This window comes from Eubalaena glacialis, chromosome 3, assembly GCF_028564815.1.
Source record: "Eubalaena glacialis isolate mEubGla1 chromosome 3, mEubGla1.1.hap2.+ XY, whole genome shotgun sequence".
Taxonomy (NCBI): domain Eukaryota; kingdom Metazoa; phylum Chordata; class Mammalia; order Artiodactyla; family Balaenidae; genus Eubalaena; species Eubalaena glacialis.
In genome coordinates, this window is record NC_083718.1 from 170091205 (window position 1) to 170105491 (window position 14287).

At 53.0% G+C, this 14287-nt stretch overlaps 1 protein-coding gene across 2 annotated transcripts in view; it reads left to right on the plus strand.

The window, feature by feature from the left end:
* The window catches only part of COL16A1 (collagen type XVI alpha 1 chain), a 51205-nt gene extending 41277 nt beyond the window's left edge, over positions 1 to 9928 (plus strand). For both annotated transcript variants that reach the window (XM_061184567.1, XM_061184568.1), the window contains 13 exons: positions 349 to 393; positions 600 to 644; positions 962 to 1015; positions 1443 to 1496; positions 3526 to 3576; positions 3934 to 4023; positions 5521 to 5556; positions 6139 to 6183; positions 7060 to 7248; positions 7612 to 7678; positions 8420 to 8596; positions 8777 to 8854; positions 9586 to 9928. In XM_061184567.1, the coding sequence (XP_061040550.1) occupies positions 349 to 393; positions 600 to 644; positions 962 to 1015; positions 1443 to 1496; positions 3526 to 3576; positions 3934 to 4023; positions 5521 to 5556; positions 6139 to 6183; positions 7060 to 7248; positions 7612 to 7678; positions 8420 to 8596; positions 8777 to 8854; positions 9586 to 9788 (1134 nt within the window). In that variant the 3' untranslated portion in view covers positions 9789 to 9928. The remainder of the gene's footprint in view (positions 1 to 348; positions 394 to 599; positions 645 to 961; positions 1016 to 1442; positions 1497 to 3525; positions 3577 to 3933; positions 4024 to 5520; positions 5557 to 6138; positions 6184 to 7059; positions 7249 to 7611; positions 7679 to 8419; positions 8597 to 8776; positions 8855 to 9585) is intronic.
* The last annotated feature ends 4359 nt before the right edge of the window (positions 9929 to 14287 follow it).

Consider the following 14287-nt stretch of genomic DNA (forward strand, 5'->3'; position numbering starts at 1 on the left):
GAATAGGCTGCAGGCAGGGAAGGACTTGAGTGTCCCTGGCTCCTTGGATCTGATTTTTCTGGGGCATCTGAAAAGGATGGGGCCATGGCAAAGGGCAGAGTATCAAGGTCAACCCCCTTCTGTACCCAAAAGAAGGAAAACTGAGGTTCAGAAAGGGACCGGGATTCACTCAGAGTGCACAGCCAGTCAGAGGCTGAGCCCGGCTTGGAATCTTCCCTGTGCCCCACGCGACAATCCCTCCATCCTTGGAGAGCTGGGGGAGGGGCTGGAGAAAGGGGGAGACTGATGAATGAGTGGGTACAAGCTGGACAAAGCTCTTGTCTCAGTGCCCCTGGTCTCTTTCCCTAGGGGGACCCTGGTCCTGCTGGCCCCCCCGGACTCATGGGACCCCCGGTAAGTTGAGCTGCAGGAAGGAGCTGGGAGCTGGGAGGTTCCAAAGCTGGGCAGGTGCCCTGATGGGTGGGGCAGCTCAAATCCACATCCCCTGTGGACATGTTATGACTTTGGATGGATTTGACTTGTTTAACCTGAGGAAAGAGGAGTGGGAAGTGGCCTCTGCATGAGGTGAGGGACGTGGCAGCTCCTACTTTTTCTTCCAGGGCTTCAAGGGAAAACCGGGCCATCCTGGCCTCCCAGGACTGAAGGTAAGGGCCTGGTGACTTCTGCCAACTGGGTTTTCTCGGCTTTTCTCAAGGTCTGACCCCGGGCAGATGTGGCAGTCTAGCCGGAGTGGAGTGCCACCTGACCCTTGGCTAAGATGCCATCCCAGCATCCAGGCCTTCTGAGGCCACCGGTGCCTGGCAGACTGGGTTGGGGCTTTGCCATCTGCCAGCCCGAGGGCATCAGAGGGCCCCTGGCCAAAGCCGGGGCATGTGGCAGGACTCCTCTGATGTGGGGTCAGCTTGGGGTGTGGGAGCCAAATGGAGGTCTGGTGAGCCTCAGTTGCCCCTCTCTCCTCCAGGGTGACTGTGGAAAGCCTGGTCCCCCAGGCAGCAGTGGCCGCCCCGGAGCAGAGGTAAGGGCCCGGGGTCTATGCGTGCTGCCTTTAGACAGCCCTTGGGTTCTGCTGAGTCCAGGACGCAGCCACCGCCTCCCCCTTCGCTGGCAAAGTGGCAGCCTCCTCTCCTTGCCTTCTGGGGGAGGTTTTGCCCAACACTGCACATCTTGACCTTCCTCCTCTTAAGTTTATAACCGGTTTTCTCTCCCTACGGGCTATTGGGTCATTAACCCATAAAGGCCTGGGCTCTACCTTCCCCCTCCAACCATACTCATGGGCAGTGCTGGTCCCCTGTCCCCGGAAGGCTTAGGCCTAGAGGCCAGGGCTCAGCGCAGCTCTTCTGGCCATTGGTGTTCCACCTGCTGTGCTCAGCGTTCTCCTACCTCACAGTCTGTGTGTGTAAGTCTGTTTCTGTGTTGTTTCTTCCTCTTTCTCCCTCCTGCAGGGTGAGCCTGGTGCCATGGGACCCCAGGGAAGACCCGGCCCCCCTGGCCACGTTGTGAGTTAATCTGTTTTCCTCTCTGTCTCTGTGAGAGTTCAGACTGTGTTGGGCTGGGTGGTGGTGGGCAAGCTGGTGATGACCCAAAAGAACTGACCGCAGCAGCAGTGCCAGCCGTATAGAGCAGTAAGGGGCTCTGGGCTCACCCATCCAGCGGTTCCCCGGCTTTTCGCCATTTTCTGGGCACATTCGAGTTTGCTTATCAAACAAAGATCATTCAGTTATTCAACAAGTAATTACTGAGCACCTGCTCCATACCAGGCACTGTTCCAAGCCCTGGGCTACGGTGATGAGTGAGATAGACAAGGTCCCCTGATCCCAGAGCTTCCACACAGGCACAACAAACAGGTTAACGCGGAAGGATCAGGCAGTGATGCGCTGTCATAGGGAGGGCCTGGAAGGCGACTTTACCGGAGAAGTGGCCTTTGAGCAGAGGCCCGAATGACAAGAAGGAGCCAGATGTCGAGCAGTCTGGTGGAAGGGCATCCCGGCAGGGGTGCATCTGCTGCAAAGGGCCTGAGGCAGCGAGGGCTTGGGGAGCCCCAGAGTCAGCGTGGCGGGAGTGGAGTCCGAGGAGGGTGCGAGTGGGAACGGGAAAGCTGAGCTGGGAGAGGACGTGATGCAGATGGTGGAGGACCTCGGGGGCATGGGCAGGATGGGGAGGGCGCGCAAATGACAGCAGAGATATCAGCGGAGGGATGATGGCGGTGGAGCTGGTGGCAGTGGACAGATCCCGCAAGTGTCTGGAGGTAGATAGAGGACTTGCTCATGACCTGGATGGGGAGGGGGCAGGAGGCGGTAGAAGGAGAGGAATCAAGGATGACTCCTGTTCGGCTCGGGCAGCTGGGTGAGTGGGTGGTGTATTTACTGAGAAAGGGTGACTTGCAGAGGATGTTTATTAAGCAATAATGGCTTTCCCGTCTACTTTACTCATCTGTAACACAGATGACTGCCAGTGGGCGCCTTTGATCAGTGTGACCATGCCGAGCTGTTGGGGTTCCAGAGAGCCCTATTGAGGCTGGCTGTACACTTTCCAGAAGGCTTTTGGAAATGTTAAGAACAGTGCAGAACCCCAAAAAAGGAATTCTCGGGTCCTCATCACTATTTTTATGGATCTCAAGGTGTCTAGAGACCTTGGATTGGGGACCCCAGGTCTAGCCCTATCCCCTCCACGTTACAGATGAAAGAAGGAATCACACACTCTGAATTGTGTCCGCATCGGAGACCCCCTGGGGGGTTGGGGGTGTGCAGGGTTCCTCTTCCCACCTCTGTCCATCCAGCCCAGCCCCCTGCTGTGTGCCAGTCCCAGTGCTGGACATTCCTGCCTTAGGAGGCTTGAGATGAGTAGAACAGAGCCTGTGCCTCTGGAACTTTCCATCTGGGAGCATGGAGGGAAGTGCTCTGAGAGAGACCTGGGTGACCTGGGGTTCAGAGAAAGTGTAGCTCTGACCACCAGGGCGGTGACATTTGAGCTGAGCCTCAGGGGCAGGATGTGGAGAGATGGGGCAGGCCGGAGCCCTCCTGTGTGTTTCAGGCTCATGGCCCTCCAGCGGTAGGTGAGCGGCAGGAGACCAGGGAGCTTGGGGCTTCTCTGCGAGGACGTTGGAGTTGGTGCTGAGCCCTTGCCCCTCACCCCTGCTGCGCAGAGGAAAGCTCCTGGTCTCTGCTCTTCCCAGAGAACAGAAGGAAGGCGGCAGGGGGTGGGGGGGGTACTCAGAAGACACCCAGGCCCACGTACCATGTACTTTACGCCCTCTGCACTTGGTTCTGGCTCCCAGATCATCCCCTCCGTGCAGGCCCCAGAGGCACCACTCGACCTGCGGCAGGCATGAGGGTCTTGTGTGTTCAGGGCCCTCCAGGCCTCAGCTCTGGCACAGGTCAAGTGCAAGAGCAGAAGGAAGGAGGGGTCGGGGAAGAGAATGGAGCAGTCATAACAAGGTTAGGGCGTGTTCTTGCTGTTGGTCCTTCGCTGCCTCCGGGGCCTTATTACTGGAGCCTCTTTCCATCCCACTGACTTGGCTCTCTTTAGGGGCCCCCGGGGTCTCCAGGCCAACCAGGCCCAGCTGGGATCTCTGCAGTGGTGAGTGGCGTGCTCCCCTTGTCCCTCCCTCCCCGGAGTTTGGCCCTGCTCTGCTGCAGGCTCCTCGCAAAGGGAGCCGGGTGGGGTGGGGGGTGAGGGCTGGAGAGCAGCGTGTCCGCAGCCCCCCTCCTTCCCTGGCATCGGCCTCTCCTGCGTCCAGACATCTCCATCACTGGCCTGTCGTGAAGACCTTTGGAGAACCCTGGAGGCCATCCCAGGGCCCTTCCCCAAGTTCAGGCAGCGCCACCTCCCCGTGTGCGGCCTTAGGGTGGGGGCCATGGTCCCTGGCGCACAGTGTCTGCCTCTGGCTGCGTGGGGTTCACTCTTCCCTCTCACCATCCCTGTCTTTTTCCCTAGGGCCCGAAAGGAGACCGAGGATCCACTGGAGAAAGGGGCCTTTCAGGTCTTCCGGGCCAGCCTGGTTCCCCTGGACACCCTGGCCCCCCGGTAAGACCCTACATCTTGCGGCACAGCCCGGGGGAAAGGGCCAGTGGGCTTTGTCAGTTGTGTGCAGCCCTGCACTTCCGGGGTCTCCAGGGAAGGAGAGGCATTTAGCACGGACGATGGCAGCTCGGAGATTGTGCCTGAGGATCATGTCCTATTTGGAAAAAAGGACAAGCTGTACAAGCCAGCACTGGGCCGACCACACAGCAGACCGCTGCTTCCCGCCGTGCACCGCTGTACAGATCCCCCCACTAGGTGTCGGACAGGGGAGACTGGCCCCTGTTCCACCCCCGCCCCCTCCCCAGGGGAGCTTGTTGGTAACCACAGAAAACCTGTACATGTCAGGCACCAGAAACGCTGTGCTACTGCTGGAGCTCTTGCAACAGCTCAGAAACCGCTCCTTAGTTTCAGCTAGAGTTTATACTAAGAGCTGTGATATATTGGTCACTGACAATGTGCTGAATGGTGACCTACGTGCTTGACATTTTGTCATTTAATCTGTACCGCAACCCTATTTAGTAGGTCTGATTGTCCCCATTTTACAGATGAGGAAACCAGGGCTCAGCAAAGTTAAGTAGGTTGTCCAGAGTCACACAGCTAGTGAGTGGAAGAGGCTGTCTGACTCCAGAACTTGTGTCCGGAGCCACTCTGCGACACTCTCTCTTTCAAAGGTTCCAGACAGGTGGCCACATCAGGTGGAAGTGACTGCCAGTCTCAGGGATGAAAAATCTCCCCGGGGACTGAGGCAGGGACCCAGGTCTCCTAGCCCCCAGGTCAGGGTGTTTTCCACCCAAGCAGACTTCCTTCTGGGGAGCAGTAGCAATGCCCCTGGGGCTGGTGCCCTGGAATGGGGTGGATGACTCTAGCCCATGCAGGAGTAATCGGTCGGCCCATCTGCCAAGAGGGCCGAGTCTTGCCTCCCACTCATCTGATTCCTGCTGCGGACCCTGGGCAGGCAGGTCCCGCCAACCCTCCATCCCTCCTGCCTACAGGCTCAGGAGCCTCCAGGGTCCCCGGATGAATCTGCCAGTTGCCTTGCAATCACAGATTCCTCTTCCCCAGCATCCCACTAGAAATGGGCAGGGCCCTGGAGGCAGCCTCTCCTGTTTTGGGGAAGGAGCGGACACTGAGGCTGCCCTGGCCGATCTCTGGGACCTCATCAAGGCCAGAGATTCAGAGTTCACACCTTCATTCAGCAAACATTGAACATACACTCAGGGCCAGGGAATGTGCGAGATGCCAGGATCTCAAGCAAAGAGCAGGGCAGGCGCAGTCTGCTCTTCCCCCATAGAGCTCAGTCAGTGGGGCGGCCGGGAGCAGGCTGGAGGGTGGGGTGGGGTCTGAGTTTCCACAGCCTGTGCCTAGAGTGTCGGGGGGAGGTGGGGAGGATTGTGACTCCTTGGTGGAACTGGGGCTGGCCATGCCTCGTGGGCGAGGTGAGGCATGAAATGCCAAGCTGGGTTGGCACTCACCACAGCTCCATTGCTCTCTACTCCCCAGGGTGAACCTGGTGCAGATGGTGCAGCTGGCAAAGAGGTACCGTTGTGCTGGGCTTCTCCTTTTCTCTTGGGGATGCTTCTTCTTGCCCTTAGCTTTGCCCTGACCCCTCTTCATTCATTCAGTAAATGCTCCCTGTATGCACAGACTATCTCCGGACAGATATACAGGAAACCGGGGCCCTTGTTATTCTGGGGAGAGGGATTGGGGACTAGGGGAGAAGGATGAGAGTGAGCCTTGTTTTTCACTCTTTTTTTTTTTTTTTTTTACCATATACTTGGTCAAAAAGAGCCAATAATAATAATAATACTCCAAATAAACATTTCTTGGGCACCAACTCTAGCCAGGCCCTACCTTTCATTCTGATTTCTCACCTCTTTTTGTCTGTGACAAGAGACCCAACCAACACGATCATACACGGCCACACCCCAGGAACATGAGTCTCCCTTCCAGATGTCCCCGCTCTTGCTGGCAGGGAGGTTGGCATCCTTTCTCACACAGAGCCCAGTGGACACGGCCTGGGGACCTAACACTGTGGGAGGTCCTATCACGGCACCTGTCTTTCTTGGACAGCTTGGAGACGCTGCCCAGACCTGATCCCTGACTTTTGCTTTCTTCTAGGGACCCCCTGGAAAACAGGGAATCTACGGACCCCCTGGTCCAAAGGTGAGTGGGCACTGGCCGGGTTTGAGAGGAGAAGCTCATGAGTTGATTAAGCCCAACTCTAAGCTCTGACTTTAGCCATGGAGAGGAGACACAGGAAGGCCAGTGGGCAGGGAAAAAAGTGCGCAGAACTTGGAGCAACCTCGTCTCTGACAACTTCTCACGTGGGGCTGTTCCAAGGTTCATTCACTCCTGATTGGTTGATTCATTCATTCATTCTGCGAGCATCCGCTTGGCCTTGCTTACCCACCAGGCCCTCTGTCCTAGCCTTGGGCAAACAGAGGTCCCTGAACAATAGGTGCCCACTTAGTCCAGTCACACTTACACTGGAGCGTGGCAGGTTTTACTGAAGAAGATTAGACGTAGCACCGTGGGATCAGAGGGAGGGAGCAATCAGCTCAGCCTGGGGTGTCAGGGAGGCTGCACAGAGAACAGGGACATTTCAGCTGAGTAGGAGGAGTGCACCGCGGAGAGAGGAGGGGAAGGCAGTCCAGGCAGGGAGGACTAAGACACATGGCCGAGTCAGAATTATAACCAGTGAGGTGTGGCTGGAGGTGCAACTGAGGCTGGAGAAGATGTGGTCAGGACCGCATGATGAATGGCCTTGAATGCCTGGCCAAGGAATTAGACCTTTATCCTGAGGGCAGTTGGGAGCCATCAGAATTTCTAAGTAGGGAGTAACAACATGAAAACTGTCCTTTAGAAGGACTGCTTTGGGGGCAGCGACATGGGGCAACCTGTCAAGATCCTGTGGCCACAGTCCAGAGGGAGACGCTGGGGGCCAGGTAGGGGGCTGAAGACAGGAGCAGATTGCTGAGACATCGTGAGGGAGACTTGACGGTACTCGGCAATGCTGGACTGTGCTTCCTGTCCTTGCAGGGTGACCTGGGACCTTCCGGGCAGAAGGGCCAGGCAGGGGAGAAGGGAAGAGCTGGCATGCCTGGCGAGCCTGGCAAGAGTGGCTCCATGGGACCTTCTGGGCCGCCGGGTCCTGCAGGAGAGAGAGGCCACCCTGGATCTCCGGGACCTGCAGGGAGCCCTGGTCTGCCCGGGGTACCTGGCTCCATGGTAAGGCGGGGAGGCTGGCAGCCATGGGCACTGGCCCACAGAGCAGGCATGCGGGGTAGAGCGTGGACCATTTTAGAAGCTCTTGCTGACACTCCACAGGAAAGAGCATGACCCCCTTATGGGTGGTTCTTAACTGTGTGGGTGAGTTGAGGGGATTGGGGACCCTTTCCCCAGAAAAATGCACTGACTCGTGAAATGTTTTGTACCACTTTAGGGGGTTAGGACAGTGGGTTAAGTATCTGTGGGAGGCTCCTGGGACCCTTGCCTCCCTCCCCATCCTTTACTTCCATGAAGTCCATCCCTAGGGGAGATGAGCCCCAGACTTGGAAGTATAATTGAGGCAGGTTTCTTCTCTTTCCTCAGGGAGACATGGTGAATTATGATGAAATCAAGAGGTTCATCAGACAAGAGATCATTAAAATGTTTGATGGTAATTGGCAGCCGGCTGGGTGGCAGTGGGTGCTGCTCGCCCTTCCCAGATGCTTCTCCACCCCGCCCCGGCCTCCTTTTCCTTAAAGCTCAATATCCTCCTCCCCCCCACCCCTACTTACCTTGCTCTCCCACTTACAGGCATATGTTCAATTAGGCTTCAGCCTTTCCTGTCACCTGCTCAGTTCAGAGACAGAATGATTCCCTCCTGCCCTCCCCAAGCCCCCACTGGAGCAGAGGAGACGGCCGAGAAAATTGATATCAAATGAGTCTGCATAGAGTGAGCTCTAAATAAAGGGGCAAGCAGCAGCTCTAAGAAGGCTACTGTGGTTTCATTTTAAGCTTGTTTTCCTGTTCATTTGTTTGTCCAACATTGACAGGCTAGGGACTGGGGAAAACATGGACCTTTCCAGAAGGGGCTAGACATCTTGCTTGGGAAGCAGACCTTGAATGCCAAGCAAGGAGTCTGGACTTTATTCTGAAGCCAGTGGTGAACTCAGGAAGGCCATTGGAGAAGAGAGATGCTGTAATCAGATCTGTGCTTCAGGAAGCTCACGGTGGAGAGCGAGGTGGGGCTAGGGCACAGGAGACCACTTAAGAGATCCACCCACACGTTCCTTGCTCTGACATCCCTCTGAAGAAAGGCTGTCTTGGATTCCATGCTGGGGGCCTGTCTGTAGCATCTGCAGTCGTTCTGAGTCCCTGGGGGCGCCCTGTGACCTGTCCCCGTCCTTTCTTACAGAGAGGATGGCTTACTACACCTCCAGGATGCAGTTTCCCATGGAGATGGCAGCAGCTCCGGGACGACCAGGGCCCCCAGGGAAGGACGGTCCCCCGGGCCGGCCAGGTGCCCCGGGATCACCTGGGCTCCCTGGTCAGATTGGCAGAGAAGGTCGGCAGGGCTTGCCCGGGTTGAGAGGTAGGTCTGCCGTCCGGTTACTGAGGTGCATACCTAGCTCTTGGGGGCAAACACGAGCATTGCATGAGGTCTGTTGTGAATATGGCATTTGCGTGTATACGTGTGTTTCAAATAATCCTACTGGGTGTGTCATTGTTCTACTCAGGGATGGGGCCTCTTATTTTATTTCTTTTGTTCCAGGATTGCCTGGTACCAAAGGTGAAAAGGGAGACATTGGTGTTGGCATTGCAGGAGAAGTTGGTCTCCCCGGCCCCCCAGGTAGGAAAAGCCAGCCTTTGAGACCATGAATCTGGAGCAGTTGAGATCGCCTTTCTTTATGTTCCTTCTATAACATAGTTGTGTAGAATCTGAAGTAACCACAGGCCTATCAACCATCATTTAGAGTAATGCCACTGCGTGTAAGATACTCTACGAGGGCGTGTGTGTGAGTGTGCGTGGGGAGGGGGGCGGGTGTTGGGGATGCGGTGGAAGACCCAGTGCCTGCCCTCAAGTCCTAACCTGGGCTAGCACCACGCAGTGGAAGAGAGCTGGATGTGGTGGGGCCAGGGAATGCAAGTCCAGGTCCTGCTCATCCTCTTACTGGCTCTTTGACCTTGACGAGCCTAAGAGAGAAATGACTAAAGCTTGATAGCCTGGCTCTGAGATGGAGCTTCACCACTTACCAGGTGGGTGACCTCTTTGAGCCTGTGTCCTCGTCTCCAAAATGAGATAATAGTTTCTTTCTCATGGAATTGTTGTGAAGATTCAATGAATAATGCAGAAAAAGCACTTGCCTTGTGCCTGGCACGTGGAAACTCTGAATAAAACTAGCCAGTAGTATTATTGTTATCATTAAACTAATGTAAGGATCAGATCAGGTCTTCATGAAAATATGGTGTAACCGGAGAAATATTTATAAAATGTAAGGTATTATTTACCATGACTATTATTTTTTCTTTTCTTGTGATCTGGGTTTCCTGATTTTCCTTCTCTGACTCCTTCCTCCCTAGGTCCTCAAGGTCCTCCAGGATACGGCAAGATGGGTGCAACTGGGCCGATGGGCCAGCAAGGCATTCCTGGCATCCCTGGCCCCCCAGGCTCCATGGGCCCGCCGGGCAAGGCCGGCCACTGTAGCCCCTCTGACTGCTTTGGGGCCATGCCAATGGAGCAACAGTACCCACCCATGAAAAACATGAAGGGGCCTTTTGGCTGAAATCACCATTTCCATCAGATGAAGGACTCCATTGGGAACAAATGGCTAAAACTTATAGGATTCTGGATGGGTTGTGAATGTTTTGGGTTTTTAATTGCTATTAATATTTTTTTATCAATAAACAAAGAAACAAAACTATCTGCAATCTCACTTCCAGTGGGGTTTCTCTGGGGCTGCAGCTGCATCTCCCTGTCATCCTCCTCTTGTCACTTGGTCCCAGGGTCAAAAGAGGGCACTTCCTTCATCGTCTGTGGTCAACCAGTCAAGCTGTGGGATGCTGCTGTATAGGGGGCCCCCAGCTCAGCTCTCCTCTCCAGATACTTCTGAGTCAACCTTTGGGCCTCTGGACCTTGTGTCCTATCCTTCATGGCACACTTCTCCAAGTCAGAGACGGGGCATCGCTCAGCCTCTTCCCATGCGTGAGCCAAAGGCGGGTTTGAAGACCCTGCTTGCAGCTCATAAAGGCCCCTCCCTATTTGCTTCTAAACACTAAAGAAACCAGTGTTTGGTACCCCACCCACCTCTTCTTGGGTGTGACCCAAAGCCAATCCAGGTGCCCCTTGGGAACTGCCACTTGCTGCTGAGGTGCATTCATCTGCCTGGCAGCACCTCCAAGCATGCACGGTCTCTTCTTGCTGCTCCAGTAATTCCATGATTAGAAAGCCTGTGCAAACAGGAGGAACGATAGGCCGCAGCCCCTGGCCCAGGCAACGAGGGACTGCTGCTTCTCCAGGAAATGACATGGAAACTCCTGCCTGTACCAGTGCATGGCCCTGTCACCAGCTCTCCTGGACGGCGCATGACATCTTTTGTTATTCTTTGTTAATCTAGCTCGTGTGGTGCTTTTCCTGTACCTCTTAGTCTAGGCCTTCAGAAACAGATTGCATCAGTGCAAAGGGGTCATGGGCAAGCCACGATCAGATCTGAATTCATTGTCCTCAAAGTCCACTGGGACTTTGGTGATCTATCTGCTGCCTCCTTCTCCATATGTAAAAAGGCTAGGAAGAAAAAGAAAAAAAGACAGCAAGTTGAATATTACAGAAACGTTCTAGCTCAAGCTTCTTCCTTTTCTGCTTTTCAGATCTCTTGTCCTGATGGACTGGTTGCTCTGTGAGAAATCAACAGGGCACATCCAGAGGGACTTCCAAAGAAAGCCTTTTTACTGGCCCCAGCTTTCTGGAAGGTTTATTCAAGTTGGATAAACTTCAAAGGGATCACAGAGCAGGCTGAGAAATATACCCAGAGTCCAGATGCTTATCCAAACTGCCTGAAGCCTTCAAACCGGCCGTAAAATCTCTCCTGAGCTGGTGTTTCCAGCACAGTTTTGAAAATTCCCTTCTCCCACTGAGCCCCAAATACCGAGAGCTTTTCAGAACTTTTGCCCTGTTTTTCTTCCTGCCAGGAGCAGAGGTGTGCCGATGGCCAGGGAAATGCAATCAGGCAGACTTCTGAGTATGCCAAGTGCCTCACATGATGTTTCTAGATAAAGGAGGAGCCAATTCTTATTTTATCTCTCACCAGCAATTCTCAGTTAACCCTGATTCTAACATAAAACATTAAAAAGCAAACTCATCCTCTTTGCATTGAAGTAGCAGCCAGTTTTGGACAGCGGATGAGGACAGATGTTAAAGTGCTCCCATTGGAAGGCCAGCTTCCTTTCCACCCAGTCTGTGAAGCACTAACCGATGATGGGCCTCATGATAAGGAGCACGTTGGTGTGAGTAGAAAGAAAGGGAAGCAAGGACCAGCTGTTGAATTGAGCAGGTTGGCTTTGAAGGCCAGAGGGGGAAAATCGCTATGAGGAAACATCAAACTCAAGTCCTCTGAGGACCACCAGGGAACCGATCCTTACAGAGTAAATGATGTTTTCTTCACTTTTCTTCTGGAGTCAAATTCATACTACTCTTAGGGGGTTCTGCAACAGGCTAGGTTTAAGCTTTCATGATTTGAGTGTTTGTCTCCCTGGAGTTTGAAATTGCTGTATTCTCTTGGACCATGAAGAACCAGATGGAAAGCTGAATTTTATAGTCTCTGTTACCGTGGTCAGCAAAAAAAAAAAAAAAAAAAAAAAAAAAAATCCATGGATTTTGCTGGTAAGTTCAGGAGCTGGGTAAGCTTTTAGAGAAAGGGAGGAGGGGCGCACCCCTTCCCCTCCTTTCAGGCAGCTCTCTCACTTTCCTGCCTGTCTTCATTTCTTAGTGTATTTATTCCAGGCTTTGAAGGCAACACACAGATCATTCAGATTGGCAATATCTAACTTGATGAGTCCATTTCATCCTTCTACTTTGTGCTCGGAACTGTACCAGGCTCTGGGGATTCAGAGGCAAACTAGACAGATAGGATCCCCGCCTCCACAGTGTCTAGGGGGAGAGCAGAGAGTTAAACAAGCAGTTATAATAACGTGGGATGATGGGGCAGTACCAGGCGCCAGGGGAGCACAGAGCTGAGAGACCTAACCTTGTCTAGACAGAGATCTATGTAGGCAGAGGGAACAGCACATGTCAAGGTCCAGAGATGACTGAGGACAGCACGCTGAGTGATGAGAGACAGTGCATGCGGCTGGAATGTGGAGTGAGAGCGGGAATGACATGGGAAGCAAGGGTTTCACGTGAGGCTGTGTCGAGCCAGGTTTGCCTAACAGGGAACTCTTAATTTGAGAAACCCTCTGCTCTGTAAGATGGAGAAAAGGCTGCTGCATGTTTATTCTGCAGAGAAAAATCCCCAAATTTGATGCCTTCTGGAATTTGTCTTCTTTTCTGTCATAATATTTTTCCCTGTCACAGAACTCAATAGAATCTACTTAGACTCTTCACATGTGGTCCATTAACCCCCCTATAAGACTAGATCTTTTTGTCGTTGTCCTGAATAGTTTATGGGAATAGAACGTATCAATGCAGCCTCCATATGATCCTATAATGGAAGGGGAGTGTGGCCAATTGTCTGCTGTTCTCATTTTTCTGTTGGTTCTGTGGAAAGCTACAAATCACCCTCTGATCCAAGGCATGCAACTGGAATTTAAATTTTGGAACTGGATCCAGTCAGAATCAAAGAGAATTAATTCCATAATAATTAAGTGGGTATTGGTATTCCTTCTCAGTAAGCAATACTGGAGCTTGGTGCTGAGACAGGAGGCCTAGAGGGAATGATGTGTCTCCAGGGGTGGCCATAGTTTCCAGTGGACGGTCCTTCCATTACCAAGCTATGCCTCACCTCTAATGGGTCAACCATGGGGCTTCCATGAACTCAGGAAAGTACTCTGTGCTCTAAAAAGGGCTGGAATCCAAGTTTCCCCCTTTGGCTAAAGCTGACACAAAAACAGGAACTTCTCCACCCACCTCTGTCTGCCTCAGGTAGCTGAGGTTTTGGAAATGAGTTAATTGTTTTTCAGTCTTTGGAAGATCCTGATCTCCATTTTACCCAGCCCTCTCCAAAATAAACACACCTGGTCCTGCTGCAGGTCTTCCGAGGCACAGCCCTGGACTTGGCTTTGGCTGGTCTCTGACTGCCTGAGAGATGACTTGGATACCCTTGCCCCCAAATAGCACAGACATCCAATAGAATGTCCTCGTATGAGCCCTGTGATGGGCAGAGCCCGGGGCTGGGGTGTGAAATTCTCATAGCTTAATCCTCAGAACCTAGAACAGAGCCTGGCAAATGGTGGGAACTCAACAGGTTAATGTTTGTGGAGTAAAATGAGCGTGCCTCACACGGCTCCAGTTTGCAAGCCAGGTGTCACTCTTCTCTCTCCCTTGACCTTCAACCCAGACTGCAGGGCTTCTTCCTTTCTGAGATTTTGCAATTCGATTCCACCAGTTTTTTGAACTGTCTATGTGGGCGGGGGTGGGGGGAGGCTGGTTTACAAAGGTAAAGAAGATAAGACCTACCAACTCCTAAGTACTGAGTAGTTAAAAGGTTGTGGACCTGGCTTCAAATCCTGCCTTCTGCATTTCCTTTTGATAGTTGGGAAGTCACTTAGCCTCTCTCAGCCTCAGCTCCTCATTATAAATGGGTAATAGTATCTATGTCAAAGGACTGTGGTGAAAATGAAACAACACACTGTACTTAGCACAATGTTTGGCACCTAGTAAGCATTCAATACAGGCTACTACTACTACTAGTAACTATAATAGTTATTGAACTCACGCCAGGCACTATTCTAGGCACGGAGGATAGAGGAGTGAATAAGAAAAGGACAATCCTACAATTTACATGTAAACTTTAAAGAGGACAATTCAAGTAATGACAAGTGTTACGAAAGAATGAGACATAGTGATACCATAGATGACTAGAATGTGTGTAGGGGCAATGTTACTGTATTTGTGGTGTCAAAGAATGTCCCCCTCCCCCACCCAAGGAGGAGATATTTGAACTGAGACCTGGATGGCAAGGAGAAGCTAGCCAGTGAAGAGCCCAGGGAATGCCATTCCAGACAGAAGGAAGAGCTAATCCAAAATCTAGAGGGGGGCATGAGCTTGGTACGTTCCAGGGGTGGAGACCAG